At 45.5% G+C, this 19,424-nt stretch overlaps 1 protein-coding gene across 1 annotated transcript in view; it reads right to left on the bottom strand.

Moving 5' to 3' along the window:
• The window catches only part of pidd1 (p53-induced death domain protein 1), a 104,022-nt gene that overhangs the window by 78,725 nt on the left and 5,873 nt on the right, over positions 1 to 19,424 (bottom strand). The window contains exons 7-15 of the mRNA XM_055924283.1: positions 16,327 to 16,476; positions 15,674 to 15,847; positions 14,260 to 14,407; positions 13,686 to 13,821; positions 13,231 to 13,381; positions 12,125 to 12,248; positions 11,923 to 12,038; positions 8,358 to 8,465; positions 3,716 to 3,921 (exon numbers count right to left, since the gene is read on the bottom strand). Of these exons, the coding sequence (XP_055780258.1) occupies positions 3,716 to 3,921; positions 8,358 to 8,465; positions 11,923 to 12,038; positions 12,125 to 12,248; positions 13,231 to 13,381; positions 13,686 to 13,821; positions 14,260 to 14,407; positions 15,674 to 15,847; positions 16,327 to 16,476 (1,313 nt within the window). The remainder of the gene's footprint in view (positions 1 to 3,715; positions 3,922 to 8,357; positions 8,466 to 11,922; positions 12,039 to 12,124; positions 12,249 to 13,230; positions 13,382 to 13,685; positions 13,822 to 14,259; positions 14,408 to 15,673; positions 15,848 to 16,326; positions 16,477 to 19,424) is intronic.

Raw genomic sequence — 19,424 nt, 5'->3', positions numbered from 1 at the left:
CCTCTCTAGACCACTCTGTTCCCTCTCCTCCCTCTCTACACCACTCTGTTCCCTCTCCTCCCTCTCTACACCACTCTGTTCCCTCTCCTCCCTCTCTACACCACTCCGTTCTCTCTCTCCTCTATCTCTCCCTATACCACTCTGTTCCCTCTCCTCCCTCTCTACACCACTCTGTTCCCTCTCCTCCCTCTCTAGACCACTCCGTTCCCTCTCCTCCCTCTCTACACCACTCTGTTCCCTCTCCTCCCTCTCTAGACCACTCTGTTCCCTCTCCTCCCTCTCTAGACCACTCCGTTCCCTCTCCTCCCTCTCTACACCACTCTGTTCCTTCTCCTCCCTCTCTACACCACTCTGTTCCCTCTCCTCCCTCTCTACACCACTCTGTTCCCTCTCCTCCCTCTCTAGACCACTCTGTTCCCTCTCCTCCCTCTCTACACCACTCTGTTCCCTCTCCTCCCTCTCTACACCACTCTGTTCCCTCTCCTCCCTCTCTACACCACTCCGTTCTCTCTCTCCTCTATCTCTCCCTATACCACTCTGTTCCCTCTCCTCCCTCTCTAGACCACTCCGTTCCCTCTCCTCCCTCTCTACACCACTCTGTTCCTTCTCCTCCCTCTCTACACCACTCCGTTCTCTCTCTCCTCTATCTCTCCCTATACCACTCTGTTCCCTCTCCTCCCTCTCTAGACCACTCCGTTCCCTCTCCTCCCTCTCTAAACCACTAATTTCTCTCTCCCTCTCTCTTTCCATACACCACTCCTCTCTCTGTTTCCTCCCTCTCTCTCCCCGACTCCCCCTTCATGTCTCTTCCAGACTCCTAACAAGTTAAATCCCTCCAGTGAGAATTGAAGGATGTTAGTTATCCTATGCTAATACACCATGTGCCTGCCCACACATGGAGCACATCACTTGATCCCTCTCATCCAGAAATAGTACACTGGGCTGGCACAGAAAACAATAACTATTTTGCAAATCTGCATCCCTCTTGATCCCTCTCATCCCAAAATCCTTCTGATTAAAAAGGGAAATGACCATGATAAAGATGTAATAACCACTGCTTATAAATGTGCTTATGAATGGGTTAAGTATCGGTTACGAATGGGTTATGTATGGATTATGGGCGCAGTGGTCTAAGACACTGCATCGCAGTGCTAGTTTTGCCACTAGAGATTCTGGGTTCGAGTCCAGGCTCTGTCGCAGCCGGCCGCGACCGGGAGACCCATGAGGCGGCACACAATTGGCCCAGCATCGTCCGGGTTAGGGGAGGGTTTGGCCAGCAGGGATGTTCTTGTCCCATCGCGTACTAGCGACTCCTGTGGCGGGACGGGCGCAGTGCACGCTGACACAATCACCAGGTGTACGGTGTTTCCTCCGACACTTTGGTGCGACTGGCTTGTGGGTTGGATGTGCGTTGTGTCAAGAAGCAGTGCAGCTAGGTTGGTTCGTGTTTCGGAGGACGCATGGCTCTTGACCTTCGCCTCTCCAGAGTCCGTATGGGAGTTGCAGCGATGAGACAAGACTAACTACCAATTGGATACCAAGAAATTGGGGAGAAAAAAGGGACCAAAAAATGTATAAAAAATGTATGTGTTATGTATGCACTTTGAATGGGTTATGTATGTGTTATGAATGGGTTATGTATGGGTTATGTATGGACTATGAATGGGTTATGTATGGACTATGAATGGGTTATGTATGGGTTATGAATGGGTTATGTATGGACTATGTATGGACTATGTATGGGTTATGTATGGACTATGAATGGGATATGAATAGGTTATGTATGGGTTATGTATGGCCTATGAATGGGATATGAATGGGTTATGAATGGACTATGAATGGCTTATGTATGGACTATGAATGGCTTATGTATGGACTATGAATGGCTTATGTATGGACTATGAATGGCTTATGTATGGACTATGAATGGCTTATGTATGGACTATGAATGGCTTATGTATGGACTATGAATGGGTTATGTATGGGTTATGAATGGACTATGAATGGGTTATGAATGGACTATGAATGGGTTATGTATGGGTTATGTATGGACTATGAATGGGTTATGTATGGACTATGAATGGGATATGAATGGGTTATGTATGGGTTATGTATGGGATATGTATGGACTATGAATGGGTTATGTATGGGTTATGAATGGACTATGAATGGACTATGAATGGGTTATGTATGGGTTATGTATGGGATATGTATGGACTATGAATGGGTTATGTATGGACTATGTTTCCAAACATATTGATGAGGGTGAGTTTAACTCGCTGTTCTTAGGTTCAGCTTTGTTCATGTCCTATATTAATCTAGCTTCATGATAATCCCACAGTTTAATCTGCACAGTGTTGGTAATGACACTGTGACACGTCACTTTACAACAGGTCAGGTCAGTAATTGAGATCTCATCTGATGCACATTCACCACGTGAATCAGAGTCAAATAAGACTCAAATAAAAGATTGATTCAGAATCAAATATTATACAACTGAAACCAAATGTAATTCTAAATGAAATACTGTACGACTCAAATAAAAGATTGATTCAGAATCAAATATTATACAACTGAAACCAAATGTAATTCTAAATGAAATACTGTACGACTCAAATAAAAGATTGATTCAGAATCAAATATTATACAACTGAAACCAAATGTAATTCTAAATGAAATACTGTACGACTCAAATAAAAGTTTGATTCAGAATCAAATATTATACAACTGAAACCAAATGTAATTCTAAATGAAATACTGTACGACTCAAATAAAAGATTGATTCAGAATCAAATAAGACAGACTCCTCATACTGTACTCCTTGATAAACAGAATTAAATGTTGGTTTTAGTTAATGAAGGGACAGAAGAAAAAAAAAATCAACATTTTCATGCAAATTTTCATGCTTATCTAGTTGCAACAATGGAAATAACTGGAAATACTGACACATGTAATGTGACATACGGCCATCGCATACGTTTGTATTCCAGAGGTAGTTTCCAGAGAATAATGAATTCATGTACTTTAACTGTTAAGATCGTAGACGGTTTCATTTTGTCTTAATGCATTTAGGGTTACATATGTCATCTATTATAAAGGTTATTTGCAAGCCCCAAATCTAGAATGTCATTTTTTTTGTTGTATTATATAAATTTACGAAGTTCAAAGGTCAACCTCTGTTTGCTTTCTGTTCCTATGAAAGGTTATGACCATTCACAGGGGTAGTGAAACTATCCATTTGATTGCTGTGAGTGAGACCTATCCTGACCCAGCACCGGAACCTCCCATCCCAATAAAAAAACTAAATATGCATCCTGGTCTGTAAGAACATCCACTGGCATAGGGGCTATACGCTCTACGGTTGCATGCAGGGTGGTTAATCATTCTAAAGTGAACACGGCCTGGCTCTTGTTCATTAGGGTACATAACGAGGGAAAAAAAACGTTTCAAAAGTCATCTGCAACAGAGAAAAAAAAAAGAAAGATTGAGTTTTTCTCAAGTCCAGGAAGTCCCTCCCAGTTTCAAAAAACGCTTTTTTTCTCCTCTTACATTTAGTGCCTAATGAACAGGACCCTGGCTCTCCATCACAGTAACCATCATGCCAACGTGTATTTGTACTTAATGCAAAATGAATGTTTCTTATTGGATAAGTACAGGTAATGCCTCCCTGTTTCGGTCAGTTTTCTTACATTTGGTGCCTAATGAACATACCCACCTGTATTTGTACTGTATGCGGTCCAGCTCCTGGTAGCTGATTCCCAGGTTGATACCGATGGACCTCCAGTCCTGTCCGATCTGCAGGGAGATGGCCAGCAGGTTAGCCTCAGTCAGATACCCGCTCTCTGGGTCTCCCAGGTTCAGCGGAGGGTACTGGGGCTGCTCCCAGTCCATACCATTACTACCACCCTCTGAGTTCAGGCCCTGAAGGGAAGGGAGAGAGGGTGGTGAAGACAGGAAGTAGAGAAAGAGGCTCATTCCATTACTACCCTATCAGAGTTCATAGCCTGAAAAGGTGGTGAAGACAGGAAGTAGAGGAAGAGGCTCATTCCATTACTACCCTATCAGAGTGCATAGCCTGAGAGGGTGGTGAAGACATGGTATGAGCGTCTTCCTCTACTTCCTTACTACCCTATCAGAGTTCATAGCCTGAGAGGGTGGTGAGGACAGGAAGTAGAGAAAGAGGCTCATACCATTACTACCCTATCAGAGTTCATAGCCTGAGTGGGTGGGAAAGTGTAAAATTAACCGTCTGGCTAAATCTGGAACATAAACATAAATATTTTTGGGGACTATTGTAGCTGGAAACAGTTGATTTTTAATGGAATATTTACATAGGCGTACAGAGGCCCATTATCAGCAACCATCACTCCGGTGTTCCAATGGCACTTCCAAATATCCTGCCAGAATGTGTGCAGTTTGGGGCATGACCAGAAGAGGTGACCTAGGGTACCCTAGGCATATCGGAGAGACCGAGGGGTAAAGACGAGTGTAATTTGGTACAGCAATAGTCCAGTCTATGAATCACTTTGTATTGAATAAGTTTGGTGTCGGGAGAACAAGTATCTGGAAGGCAATCAGGCCAAACTGTCATCATTAATCTCCATTCAAAGGTCTTCCTCTCAGGTCTCCTTCAAATGTTGTGTGGAAACAGAGTAGTATGCTGTAAAGTGATCTACACATCTGGAGATCAAACTCTTGGAGTCAGGGGCTGAGGTTCATGAAAGTATATAGTTTGCGGGCAGGTGTAATTGCCTCAGAATTTGGTATATTTTAGCAAACATAATTTATTTTCTGAAGATACTGGAATAAATTACGCTGCCGTTCAAAAGTTCGGGGTCACTTAGAAATGTCCATGTTTTTGAAATATATATATATTTGCCTAGAAGGTCAGCATCCCAGAGTTGCCTCTTCACTGTTGACGTTGATACTGGTGTTTTGCGGGTACTATTTAATGAAGCTGCCAGTTGAGGACTTGTGAGGCGTTTGTTTCTCAAACAAGACACTCTAATGTACTTGTCCTCTTGCTCAGTTGTGCACCGGGGCTTCCCACTCCTCTTTCTATTCCGGTTAGAGACAGTTTGCACTGTTCTGTGAAGGGAGTAGTACACAGCGCTGTACGAGATCTTTAGTTTCTTGGTAATTTCTCTCATGGAATAGCTTTCATTTCTCAGAACAAGAATAGACTGACAAGTTTCAGAAGAAATATCTTTGTGATGTCTTTGCTGATGCTCCAGATACTCAACTAGTCTAAAGAAGGCCAGTTTTATTGCTTCTTTAATCAGAACAACAGTTGTCAGCTGTGCTGACATAATTGCAAAAGGGTTTTCTAATGATCAATTAGCCTTTTAAAATGATAAACATAGATTATCTAACACAACGTACCATTGGAACACAGGAGTGATGGTTGCTGATAATGGGCCTCTGTACGCCTATGTAGATATTCTATTTAAAAAAATCAGCCGTTTCCAGCTACAATAGTCATTTACAACATTAACAATGTCGACACAGTATTTCTGATCAATTTGATGTTATTTTAAAATGGACAAAAAAAATGAGCTTTTCTTTAAAAAAACAACAAGGAAGTGACCCCAAAGTGACCTTTTATAAGTGACCCCAAACTTTTGAATGGTAGTGTAGATGCGGGGAGATCGTACACTTTCCTCAACTGTGCAAATGTGGCAAAAGTAGTATTAATGTAAAGGTCTGTAATAGTAATAATGCCCTTTCTCTTCCAGAATAGGAAACTACTGTCAGTTAGTGAGGAGGGGGGGGGGGGGGGAGGTACGGACAGAGTTCTCCAGGAGACTGAATGTTGTCCTTATTTGATACCAAATGTATTATTTTTATGTACTAATTTAGTGGATGAATTGAGAAGTGCTGGCAGAGAGGTGTTGTGTATATCTTGTTCAATAGCGAGCCATGAAAGGGGTGGACGGATCTACCACACAAGGGTATGCATCTTGCCAATAAACCAGTGCTCTAGCATTTGCAGCCTAATAATAACGCTGACAATTTGGCAGGCTTGATCATGTGTACTTTTTATCCCCACACAAAAAGGCAAGATGTTAAAATCCGCAGATTCTGAAAGAGATACAAGGAATTTTGGTGACTGTAGCCATTTTAATAGCACAGCCTATCATAGAGGGAGACAACACTCTTCAGATCTCAGTGTTACGCTTTAACTTCTCTGTCATGTCGAGATACTGTAGTTCCAATTATAAATCAATTCAGCATGGGCATGGGGATGACAACACTTAAAGCTTTAATTTTTTCTCGTGATTTTATAAAGGTATTTTAAGTCTGGGTTTAATTCACACCTTTAAGAGGCATGAATTCACTTTTATCCCAGTTTATGGTGTACCAAGAGACCGCTCCAAATGATTCGATGAGCTCCAACAGCGGTGGGAGTGACTCTTCGGGGCGTGAAAGGAACAAAATGACGGCATCCGCATATAGAGTGACAATGCGGTGATCAACCTTGCCCATGTTTAGCGGAGCAATGAAAACATGGCTCCTGATACTAATAGCTAGGTAGGGCTTCCATAGCAATGCCGAATAGCAACGGACTCAAGGGGCACCCCTGGCGGCAGGAACGTTGAAGTGAAAACGGAGGTGATTTATTGAAATTAGTGAGAACTGAAGATGATGTCGGGAACGCATATACACTGAACAAAAATATAAAAACGCAACATGTAAAGTGTTGGTCCCGTGTTTCATGAGCTGAAATAAAAGATCCCAGGAATGTTTTATACACACTTCTTGCTTTCATATTTTGTGCACAGATGTTTCATTCCTTGTTAGTGACCTGTTGATCCTTTGTCAAGATAATCCATCCACCTGACAGGTGTGGCATATCAGGAAAGCTGATTAAACAGCATGATCATTACACAGGTGCACCTTGTGCCAGGGACAATAAAAGGCCACTAAAATGTGCAGTTTTGTCACACAACACAATGCCACAGATGTCTCAAATTTTGAGGGAGCATGCAATTGGCATGCAGGAATGTCCACCAGAGCTGTTGACAGAGAATTTAATGTACATTTCTCTACCATAAGCCGCATCCAACGTTGTTTTAGAGAATTTGGCAGTACGTCAACCGGCCTCACAACCGCAGACCACGTGTAACCACGCTAGCCCAGGACCTCCACATCCGGCTTCTTCACCTGCGGGATCGTCTGAGACCAGCCACCAGGGCAGCTGACGAAATGGAGGAGTATTTGTCTGTAATAAACGCCCTTTTGTGGTGAAAAGGGTATTTTGATTGGCTGGGCCTGGCTCCCAAGTCGGTGGCCACCCATGGCTACGCCCCTACCCAGTGAAATTATCAGCAGCCGTCTTCATCCCCATGAATATCAGGGACATTACCTTTAAAAGTCTACTGAATATCAGGGACATTACCTTTAAAAGTCTACTGAATATCAGGGACATTACCTTTAAAAGTCTACTGAATATCAGGGACATTACCTTTAAAAGTATATTGCTTAGCACAGATGTGTTGGTTTGAATCCCAGCCAGAGTGAAGTGGAGGATGAGGAGGAGAGAAGTGGTAAGAAGATCCAATATTTACAAAGGATAGTGGTACTGGGTAGTGGGTACTCAAACATCTGACATGTCAAATCAAATCTTATCGGTCACATACACATGGTTAGCAGATGTTAATGCGAGTGTAGCGAAATGCTTGTCCTGATGCTTTGGAAAATAAAGACTTCACAAGCAGTTTGTGTGATCCCATATCTGTTTATGCTGAATAGCCAACTCCTATGGTCATTGTCATGCCAAGGCCAAACATAGAAGTTGGCTATACAGATGTAGGATCTTAATTTAATCACGCTGTTGCAGGAGAACTTTTCTGCCATTCAGGACATTTTAAATGTGTAGTGTATTTGAGGTTTAAAAAGGCTTCTGAAGATTTGTAATTTCTACTTTTGAAATTTCAGACTTGATTTTCCTTATCAATCCCTGCAAAAATGTCCATTAATTATAACCTATAGAAAAGTTTGTGGTCATACACACATCCTTAAAAACATAGGTGCTGGGCTTATAAAGAATACTACGTAGTAATAACGCCGTGAATTGGGAGCTTAAAGAGTGTGCGGGCCTTCTTGTTCTTCATTAATTATAATCCAGGATGCAGGATTATTTTCCTTCTGTAGGAAACTGGCTCAAATTATGAGCCTACATCTGTACAGCACAAACAGATCTGGGAACAGGCTAGACAAGGGTGTCTCTGACTGAGCATGCTCTGTTCTCTTACAGGAAGTCCGAGTGGTAAGGTGGCCAGCCATTGGCTGTTGTTCACACTTACAGTAAGTCTGAGTGGTAAGGTGGCCAGCCATTGGCTGTTGTTCTCACTTACAGGAAGTCTGAGTGGTAAGGTGGCCAGCCATTGGCTGTCGTGTCCTTTCCTTTTCCTGGCCACTTCCTGTGGTATGTCACTGGGAACCTCCCCTCGATAGAAAGACACCTGGAGAGGAGAGAGAACTTCAGATAGAATAGTCTTTCAATTTTATTTTATTTATTTAACCAGGCAAGTTCGTTAAGAACAAGTTCTTATTTACAATGACGGCCTACCGGGGAACAAGTGGGTTAACTGCCTTGTTCAGGGGCAGAATGACAGATTTTTACCTTGTCAGCTCGGGGCAAGCATTGTCAGCTCCAGCAAACTTTTGGTCACTGGCCCAGCGCTCTAACCACTAGGCTACCTGCTGCCCCAAATAATAAAACATGTTTTTTATCCTCTTAAGGATCGGACCCTTTTTTAAAACAAATTCACCTAAAATGACCAAATCTAACTGCCTGTAGCTCAGGACCTGAAGCAAGGATATGCATATTCGTGATACCATTTGAAAGGAAACACTTTGAAGTTTGTGGAAATGTGAAATTAATGTAGGATAATATAACACATTAGATCTGGTAAAAGAAAATACAAACAAAAAGAACATGCGTTTTCAATGTGTTTGTTTTTGTTCCATCATCTTTAACCAGCAGCATACCACCCTGCATCCCACTGCTGGCTTTAACCAGCAGCAGACCACCCTGCATCCCACTGCTGGCTTTAACCAGCAGCAGACCACCCTGCATCCCACTGCTGGCTTTAACCAGCAGCAGACCACCCTGCATCCCACTGCTGGCTTTAACCAGCAGCAGACCACCCTGCATCCCACTGCTGGCTTTAACCAGCAGCAGACCACCCTGCATCCCACTGCTGGCTTTAACCAGCAGCAGACCACCCTGCATCCCACTGCTGGCTTTAACCAGCAGCAGACCACCCTGCATCCCACTGCTGGCTTTAACCAGCAGCAGACCACCCTGCATCCCACTGCTGGCTTTAACCAGCAGCAGACCACCCTGCATCCCACTGCTGGCTTTAACCAGCAGCAGACCACCCTGCATCCCACTGCTGGCTTTAACCAGCAGCAGACCACCCTGCATCCCACTGCTGGCTTTAACCAGCAGCAGACCACCCTGCATCCCACTGCTGGCTTTAACCAGCAGCAGACCACCCTGCATCCCACTGCTGGCTTTAACCAGCAGCAGACCACCCTGCATCCCACTGCTGGCTTTAACCAGCAGCAGACCACCCTGCATCCCACCGCTGGCTTTAACCAGCAGCAGACCACCCTGCATCCCATCGCTGGCTTTAACCAGCAGCAGACCACCCTGCATCCCACTGCTGGCTATAACCAGCAGCAGACCACCCTGCATCCCACTGCTGGCTTTAACCAGCAGCAGACCACCCTGCTTCCCACCGCTGGCTTTAACCAGCAGCAGACCACCCTGCATCCCACTGCTGGCTTTAACCAGCAGCAGACCACCCTGCATCCCACTGCTGGCTTTAACCAGCAGCAGACCACCCTGCATCCCACTGCTGGCTATAACCAGCAGCAGACCACCCTGCATCCCACTGCTGGCTTTAACCAGCAGCAGACCACCCTGCATCCCACTGCTGGCTATAACCAGCAGCAGACCACCCTGCATCCCACTGCTGGCTATAACCAGCAGCAGACCACCCTGCATCCCACTGCTGGCTTTAACCAGCAGCAGACCACCCTGCATCCCACTGCTGGCTATAACCAGCAGCATACCACCCTGCATCCCACTGCTGGCTTTAACCAGCAGCAGACCACCCTGCACCCCACTGCTGGCTTTAACCAGCAGCAGACCACCCTGCATCCCACTGCTGGCTTTAACCAGCAGCAGACCACCATGTATCCCACTGCTGGCTTTAACCAGCAGCAGACCACCCTGCATCCCACTGCTGGCTTTAACCAGCAGCAGACCACCATGTATCCCACTGCTGGCTTTAACCAGCAGCAGACCACCCTGCACCCCACTGCTGGCTTTAACCAGCAGCAGACCACCCTGCATCCCACTGCAGGCTATAACCAGCAGCATACCACCCTGCATCCCACTGCTGGCTTGCTTCTGAAGCTAAGCAGAGTTGGTCCTGGTCAGTAGCATACCACCCTGCATCCCACTGCTGGCTTCTGAAGCTAAGCAGGGTTGGTCCTGGTCAGCAGCATACCACCCTGCATCCCACTGCTGGCTTCTGAAGCTAAGCAGGGTTGGTCCTGGCCAGCAGCATACCACCCTGCATCCAACTGCTGGCTGGCTTCTGAAGCTAAGCAGGGTTGGTCCTGGTCGGTCCCTGGATGGGACACCAGATAATGCTGGAAGTGGTGTTGGAGGGCAAGTAGGAGGCACCCTTTTCTCTGGTCTAAAATAAATATCCCAATGCCCCAGGGCAGTGATTGGGGACATTGGTCTGTGTAGGGTGCCATCTTTTGGCTGGGATGTTAAACGGGTGTCCTGACTCTCTGTGGTCACTAAAGATCCCATGGTACTTATCGTAACAGTAGGGGTGTTAACCCCTGTGTCCTGGCTAAATTCCCAATCTGGCCCTTATACCATCACGGTCACCTAATCATCCCCAGCTTACAATGGGCTCTTTCATCTCCCCTGTAACTATTCCCCAGGTCTTTGCTGTAAATGAGAATGTGTTCTCAGTCAACTTACCTGGTAAAATAAATAAAAATAAATAAAATATTTGAAATGCAAGAGAAAGGCCATAATATATTATAGTAGTTTAGACGCAATTTAGATTTTGTCCACTAGATGGCATTAAAATACTTTATTTTAATTTCTTTATCCCTACTGTGTATATATCATCTAATTACAATAATTATGAAACATTTGTACCACAGCATTGTTGAATACTCGTTTCTGATTGGCTAAAAGAGAATTCTAGAATGGGCATTACATTTCAATATACATTGACTCGGTACCGGGAGTCGATTGATTAAAAAGAAAATGTTTTACTTTAGTTTATTTAATAAATATTTTATCAATTCTATGTCTTGAACTGCATTGTTGGTTAAGGGCTTGTAAGTACGCATTTCACAGTAAGGTGTACACCTGTGGTCTAAATAAACTTTGATTTTAAGGGGCTTGAATTTTCGAGCTCTACCCATAGATCTCTCAGAACACTGAGCCAATCACGGCGTAACTAGAGAACAACCCCTACACTGTATTTCCTGCTGGCTGCCCCACCACCACAGAAAGCACTGAGCTAGGCTGAAACACCTGCATTTTGGACCTGCCTTACCTTACTCAAGAAAACAAAACAAGAGACGATGTTTGTAAGCGGCTTCGTTAATTCAAATATTTTTTTGTAGATTTTATTTTTTTATATTGTTTGCAAACTGATATGTGACACATATTAACGCCCAAACAACAATTTTTTTTTAGCTAAACAGATGGGGCTCAAAACAGGTGTGTCCTCCATTATTTCCAAGGTAATGTACAAAACGTTGGTGTTTATCCCTTACCTAATAAAGCACTTAATGAATAATGTACCATAGTTATAAAATGTCTGTATCTACTGTAGACCCTCTCTATGTCAGGGGTCACTAGTCTCTCACCTGGCCCCTGATTGACCCCTCCTGCTTCTGTGTAGGACAGACGTACACCTCTTTGAGATTCTTCAACCGAGAGTAGAAGACAAACGACAGCCTCCCTTCCGCACAGTCTGGTCTGTCTGAAAGAGAGAGGGCGTAGTAGTATTTCACCGGGAAGATGTCCTTCAAATTCTATTTAAAATGTATCATTATTTCCCAAATGTACCTGCGCTGACGTCTAGGCCCCTCTCGAAGCCAGCGAAGAACTGCTCTCCCTCCAACAGGTCACAGAGGTCTGAGGGTTGTGGGCCATCGTACTGCTCTGACAGAGACTGCACTCTGTTGTCCACCTGTTACATATTGTCATACGGCACATCAGATATTTACTGTACACATTATGACATCAACACACATTATGACATCAACACACATTATGACATCAACACACATTATGACATCAGCACACATTATGACATCAGCACACATTATGACATCAGCACACATTATGACATCAGCACACGGTGGATCTTCTAACATTCCTGCACTTCTAAAACTTGCAGTGGAAAGTCTGATGTACAATGCATTTGATACAGCCACTGACTGTCCTCGGTCTCAGGAGGTGATGCTGCTGTAACACTGACTGTCCTCGGTCTCAGGAAGTGATGCTGCTGTAACACTGACTGTCCTCGGTCTCAGGAAGTGATGCTGCTGTAACACTGACTGTCCTCGGTCTCAGGAAGTGATGCTGCTGTAACACTGCCTGTCCTCGGTCTCAGGAAGTGATGCTGCTGTAACACTGCCTGTCCTCGGTCTCAGGAAGTGATGCTGCTGTAACACTGCCTGTCCTCGGTCTCAGGAAGTGATGCTGCTGTAACACTGGCTGTCCTCGGTCTCAGGAAGTGATGCTGCTGTAACACTGACTGTCCTCGGTCTCAGGAAGTGATGCTGCTGTAACACTGACTGTCCTTGGTCTAAGGAAGTGATGCTGCTGTAACACTGACTGTCCTTGGTCTCAGGAAGTGATGCTGCTATAACACTGACTGTCCTTGGTCTCAGGAAGTGATGCTGCTATAACACTGACTGTCCTCGGTCTCAGGAAGTGATGCTGCTGTAACACTGACTGTCCTTGGTCTCAGGAAGTGATGCTGCTGTAACACTGACTGTCCTTGGTCTCTTATCTTATATACACCGACCCACCTTGTTGGCCCGGCCCGGCACTGTAGCAGAACCTGTTTGAGGTTGGTTCGCTACTCCAACACCAACTCTTACCACACAGATCATCAATGTCAGACTGAAGATCAATAAATGGCTTAATTGATTGATTGGACCCACCTTGTCAGCAGGCAGGCACTGTAGCAGAACCTGTTTGGGGTCTGTTCTCCTCTGTAGCACCAGGAACTGGACCTGAAACTGCTTCAGTCTCTGATAGACCCTACGGACCACACCGCTAACACAGCGCTGGGTAGTGTACCACAGCCAGTACCTGGAATAATATACACAAACTATTAACAGACGTAGCCAATAGAACCTGATTCAGGCTCAGGTACACTGTACGGACCACAGAGCTGGGAAGTGGACCACAGCCAGTACCTGGAATAATATACACAAACAAACTGTTCATGTAGACTGGAATAACAGGACATTCCCACTGTAAAGCTGTGTGTTCATGTAGTCTGGAATAACAGGACATTCCTACTGTAAAGCTGTGTGTTCATGTAGTCTGGAATAACAGGACATTCCTACTGTAAAGCAGTGTGTTCATGTAGTCTGGAATAACAGGAACTCACCAGGAGAAGTGGGTGATGTAGAAGACAGCGTAGAGCTGTGTGACGTAGAGGGACACCTGTGAGGTTATGTCTGTCCAGGTGTGGGCGCTGGGGTCTCCATGAAGCAGGTGGAGACAGGACAGATCTACTGTATGACCTGGGACATCAACATGGTTACATTAATAAAGGTAGAGCTGGGGTCTCCATGGAGACAGGACAGGTCTACTGTATGACCTGGGACATCAACATGGTTACATTAATAAAGGTAGAGCTGGGGTCTCCATGGAGACAGGACAGGTCTACTGTATGACCTGGGACATCAACATGGTTACATTAATAAAGGTAGAAATGGGGTCTCCATGGAGACAGGACAGGTCTACTGTATGACCTGGGACATCAACATGGTTACATTAATAAAGGTAGAGCTGGGGTCTCCATGGAGACAGGACAGGTCTACTTGAAGTCATTTCTGAAACGGCTAGACGGGTTGAAAGCCAAGTGGAATAACCATTCTGCTAACACCTATCCAATCATGTCGGATCTGAAGTGGAGAGCAAAGGAATGAAAGCGTTGAGCAGTTTTCAAACAGACCTACCAGTGAGTCCAGTCGGCAGAGGGACCTGCACCTTGATTGGCTGGAGGAATTGGATGCTGGGGTCTTGAGAGAGACAGAGGAGGGGACTGACTTTGGCCTGAGGGTCTCCACACAACGTCTGGACCTCAGTGACAGACACCTGTAACACCTGTAGACACAAGGGGCGTGAGCAGAGAGTGGATCTACATACCCACTGCTGAAAGCACAGTAAACGTGTCCAAAATACAGAGGATACTAGCTAGGGTTGTCTTTCAAAAGTTCTAACAAACGATGCTCTCTGGAAGAACCAGTGTCTGGTGAGTACGTCTGGACAGTGTCTGGTGAGTACGTCTGGACAGTGTCTGGTGAGTACGTCTGGACAGTGTCTGGTGAGTACGTCTGGACAGTGTCTGGTGAGTACGTCTGGAGAGTGTCTGGTGAGTACTTGACTGTACCTGTAGAGTGATGGTGAATACTGGACTGTACCTGTAGAGTGATGGTGAATACTGAACTGTACCTGTAGAGTGATGGTGAATACTGGACTGTACCTGTAGAGTGATGGTGAATACTGGACTGTACCTGTAGAGTGATGGTGAATACTGGACTGTACCTGTAGAGTGATGGTGAATACTGAACTGTACCTGTAGAGTGATGGTGAGTACTGAACTGTACCTGTAGAGTGATGGTGAATACTGAACTGTACCTGTAGAGTGATGGTGAATACTGAACTGTACCTGTAGAGTGATGGTGAATACTGGACTGTACCTGTAGAGTGATGGTGAATACTGAACTGTACCTGTAGAGTGATGGTGAATACTGGACTGTACCTGTAGAGTGATGGTGAATACTGGACTGTACCTGTAGAGTGATGGTGAATACTGGACTGTACCTGTAGAGTGATGGTGAATACTGGACTGTACCTGTAGAGTGATGGTGAATACTGAACTGTACCTGTAGAGTGATGGTGAGTACTGAACTGTACCTGTAGAGTGATGGTGAGTACTGAACTGTACCTGTAGAGTGATGGTGAGTACTGAACTGTACCTGTAGAGTGATGGTGAATACTGAACTGTACCTGTAGAGTGATGGTGAGTACTGAACTGTACCTGTAGAGTGATGGTGAATACTGGACTGTACCTGTAGAGTGATGGTGAATACTGAACTGTAGAGTGATGGTGAATACTGAACTGTACCTGTAGAGTGATGGTGAATACTGAACTGTACCTGTAGAGTGATGGTGAATACTGAACTGTACCTGTAGAGTGATGGTGAATACTGGACTGTACCTGTAGAGTGATGGTGAATACTGGACTGTACCTGTAGAGTGATGGTGAGTACTGGACTGTAGAGTGATGGTGAATACTGAACTGTACCTGTAGAGTGATGGTGAATACTGAACTGTACCTGTAGAGTGATGGTGAATACTGGACTGTACCTGTAGAGTGATGGTGCGTGTCTGAACAGTGCAGTCCGGGGGGAATGTCAGTTTGATCCCTCCGTCTGTACGTGACACCAACAGCGCCCCCTCTGGTGTCACAGAGCAACTGTCCCTGACTGGACGACCCACTGCCACAAACCAGGAGAATTGTCTCACTGAGACGCAGGCCAGCTAAGGGGACAAAAGTATTATTTAAAATAAAATAAAAATAGGAATGTCAATTAATAATAAATTCTTATACAGACAGACAGACACAGACAGACAGACAGACAGACAGACAGACAGACAGACAGACAGACAGACAGACAGACAGACAGACAGACAGACAGACAGACAGACAGACAGACAGACAGACAGACAGACAGACAGACAGACAGACAGACAGACAGACAGACAGAGAGATATTTGTCTGCTGTTCAAATCAGAACCTCAACCTCACACGTGTGAACTTCTGGAGATCGGACAGGGTTTGTTTGGTATAAGCAATATAGCTAAACACTCAACCTGGCACATCAGACAGCAACAATCAAATACAGATCTCTCTCTTCAAATCTCAGCTCTCCAGAAGTGAACAGGACGTAGGGTCTAGTGGGTCGATCACATTTCCTTGCATGCCATATTATAAAGCAGTGTTGTGTTCTGTACACTACCCTGGCAGGTCGTCCTCCGGGGTGGCTGCTGTGTCCTATACTGCCCCTTCTGGTCTCAGTGGATAGTGTACTCCACTGATGTCCATCAAACCTCCTCACTACCACCTCCCCTCTCCTGGACCGGTGGTACGGTACACACACCTCCACTGGCTGGAGAGGAGAAGAGGATAAGAGGAGGGGAGAAGAGGAGCGGAGAGGAGGAGGGGAGAGGAGGAGAGTAAAGGGGAGGGGAGAAGAGGAGGGGAGAAGAAGAGGGGAGTAAAGGGGAGGGGAGAGGAGGAGAGTAAAGGGGAGGGGAGAAGAGGAGGGGAGAGGAGGGGAGGGGAGAAGAGGAGGGGAGAGGAGGAGAGTAAAGGGGAGGGGAGAAGAGGAGGGGAGTAAAGGGGAAGGGAGAAAAGGGGGGAGAGGAGGAGAGTCAAGGGGAGGGAAGAAGGGGAGGAGTGGAGGGGAGAAGAGGAGGGGAGCGGAGGAGAGTAAAGGGGAGCGGAGGAGAGTAAAGGGGAGAGGAGAAGAGGAGAAGAGAGGGGGAGAGTAAAGGGGAAGGGAGAAGAGGAGAAGAGGAGGAGAGTAAAGGGGAGGGGAGAAGAGGAGAAGAGGAGGAGAGTAAAGGGGAGGGGAGAGTAAAGGGGAGAAGAGAAGAGGAGAAGAGGAGGAGAGTAAAGGGGAGAGGAGAAGAGGAGAAGAGAGGGGGAGAGTAAAGGGGAGAGGAGAAGAGGAGAAGAGGAGAAGAGAAGAGGAGAAGAGGAGGAGAGTAAAGGGGAGGGGAGAAGAGGAGGAGTGGAGGAGAGTAAAGGGGAGGGGAGAAGAGGAGGAGTGGAGGAGAGTAAAGGGGAGAGGAGAAGAGGAGAAGAGGAGGAGAGTAAAGGGGAGGGGAGAAGAGGAGAAGAGAAGAGGAGAAGAGTAAAGGGGAGGGGAGAAGAGGAGAAGAGAAGAGGAGAAGAGGAGGAGAGTAAAGGGGAGGGGAGAAGAGGAGAAGAGGAGAAGAGAAGAGTAAAGGGGAGGGGAGAAGAGGAGAAGAGGAGAAGAGAAGAGGAGAAGAGTAAAGGGGAGGGGAGAAGAGGAGAAGAGGAGAAGAGAAGAGGAGAAGAGTAAAGGGGAGGGGAGAAGAGGAGAAGAGAAGAGGAGAAGAGTAAAGGGGAGGGGAGAAGAGGAGAAGAGGAGAAGAGAAGAGGAGAAGAGTAAAGGGGAGGGGAGAAGAGGAGAAGAGGAGAAGAGAAGAGGAGAAGAGGAGGAGAGTAAAGGGGAGGGGAGAAGAGGAGGAGTGGAGGAGAGTAAAGGGGAGAGGAGAAGAGGAGAAGAGAAGAGGAGAAGAGTAAAGGGGAGGGGAGAAGAGGAGAAGAGAAGAGGAGAAGAGGAGGAGAGTAAAGGGGAGGGGAGAAGAGGAGAAGAGAGTGGAGGATTAAGTTCAGAAAAAAGATGAGTATCAGAGTAGAAGAGACCAATGAGAGAAGCTCGTAGATACACACTGAAAAAGGCTTTGTGAGAGAAAAATAAATGAAAAATACATTTAAAACTCCTGAAAATAAGATATCGGTGTCTGTCGACTCCTGAAAAGAAGACATCAGTGTCTGTCGACTATATCGGTGTCTGTCGACTATATCAGTGTCTGTCGACTATATCAGTGTCTGTCGACTATATCGGTGTCTGTCGACTATATCAGTGTCTGTCGACTATATCGGTGTCTGTCGACTATATCGGTGTCTGTCGACTATATCGGTGTCTGTCGACTATATCGGTGTCTGTCGACTATATCAGTGTCTGTCGACTATATCAGTGTCTGTCTACTATATCAGTGTCTGTCTACTATATCAGTGTCTGTCGACTATATCAGTGTCTGTCGACTATATCGGTGTCTGTCTACTATATCGGTGTCTGTCGACTATATCAGTGTCTGTCGACTATATCAGTGTCTGTCGACTATATCAGTGTCTGTCTACTATATCAGTGTCTGTCGACTATATCAGTGTCTGTCGACTATATCAGTGTCTGTCTACTATATCAGTGTCTGTCGACTATATCAGTGTCTGTCGACTATATCAGTGTCTGTCTACTATATCAGTGTCTGTCTACTATATCGGTGTCTGTCTACTATATCAGTGTCTGTCTACTATATCAGTGTCTGTCTACTATATCAGTGTCTGTCTACTATATCAGTGTCTGTCTACTATATCGGTGTCTGTCTACTATATCAGTGTCTGTCTACTATATCAGTGTCTGTCGACTATATCAGTGTCTGTCGACCCCTGAAAAGAAGATATCAGTGTCTGTCTACTATATCAGTGTCTGTCTACTATATCAGTGTCTGTCTACTATATCGGTGTCTGTCTACTATATCAGTGTCTGTCTACTATATCAGTGTCTGTCTACTATATCAGTGTCTGTCTACTATATCAGTGTCTGTCTACTATATCAGTGTCTGTCTACTATATCGGTGTCTGTCTACTATATCAGTGTCTGTCTACTATATCAGTGTCTGTCGACTATATCAGTGTCTGTCGACCCCTGAAAAGAAGATATCAGTGTCTGTCGACCCCTGAAAAGAAGATATCGGTGTCTGTCGACTCCTGAAAAGAAGATATCGGTGTCTGTCGACCCCTGAAAAGAAGATATCAGTGTCTGTCGACCACTGAAAAGAAGATATCGGTGTCTGTCGACTCCTGAAAAGAAGATATCAGTGTCTGTCGACCACTGAAAAGAAGATATCGGTGTCTGTCGACTCCTGAAAAGAAGATATCAGTGTCTGTCGACCCCTGAAAAGAAGATATCGGTGTCTGTCGACTCCTGAAAAGAAGATATCGGTGTCTGTCGACCCCTGAAAAGAAGATATCAGTGTCTGTCGACCACTGAAAAGAAGATATCGGTGTCTGTCGACCACTGAAAAGAAGATATCGGTGTCTGTCGACTCCTCAAAAGAAGACATCGGTGTCTGTCGACTCCTCAAAAGAAGACATCGGTGTCTGTCGACTCCTCAAAAGAAGATATCGGTGTCTATCGACTCCTCAAAAGAAGACATCGGTGTCTATCGACTACATCGGTGTCTGTCAACTACATCGGTGTCTGTCGACTCCTGAAAAGAAGACATCGATGTCTGTCGACTC

This window comes from Salvelinus fontinalis, chromosome 5 (assembly GCF_029448725.1).
Source record: "Salvelinus fontinalis isolate EN_2023a chromosome 5, ASM2944872v1, whole genome shotgun sequence".
Lineage (NCBI taxonomy): Eukaryota > Metazoa > Chordata > Actinopteri > Salmoniformes > Salmonidae > Salvelinus > Salvelinus fontinalis.
This window is presented reverse-complemented; position numbering and strand designations above follow the sequence as displayed.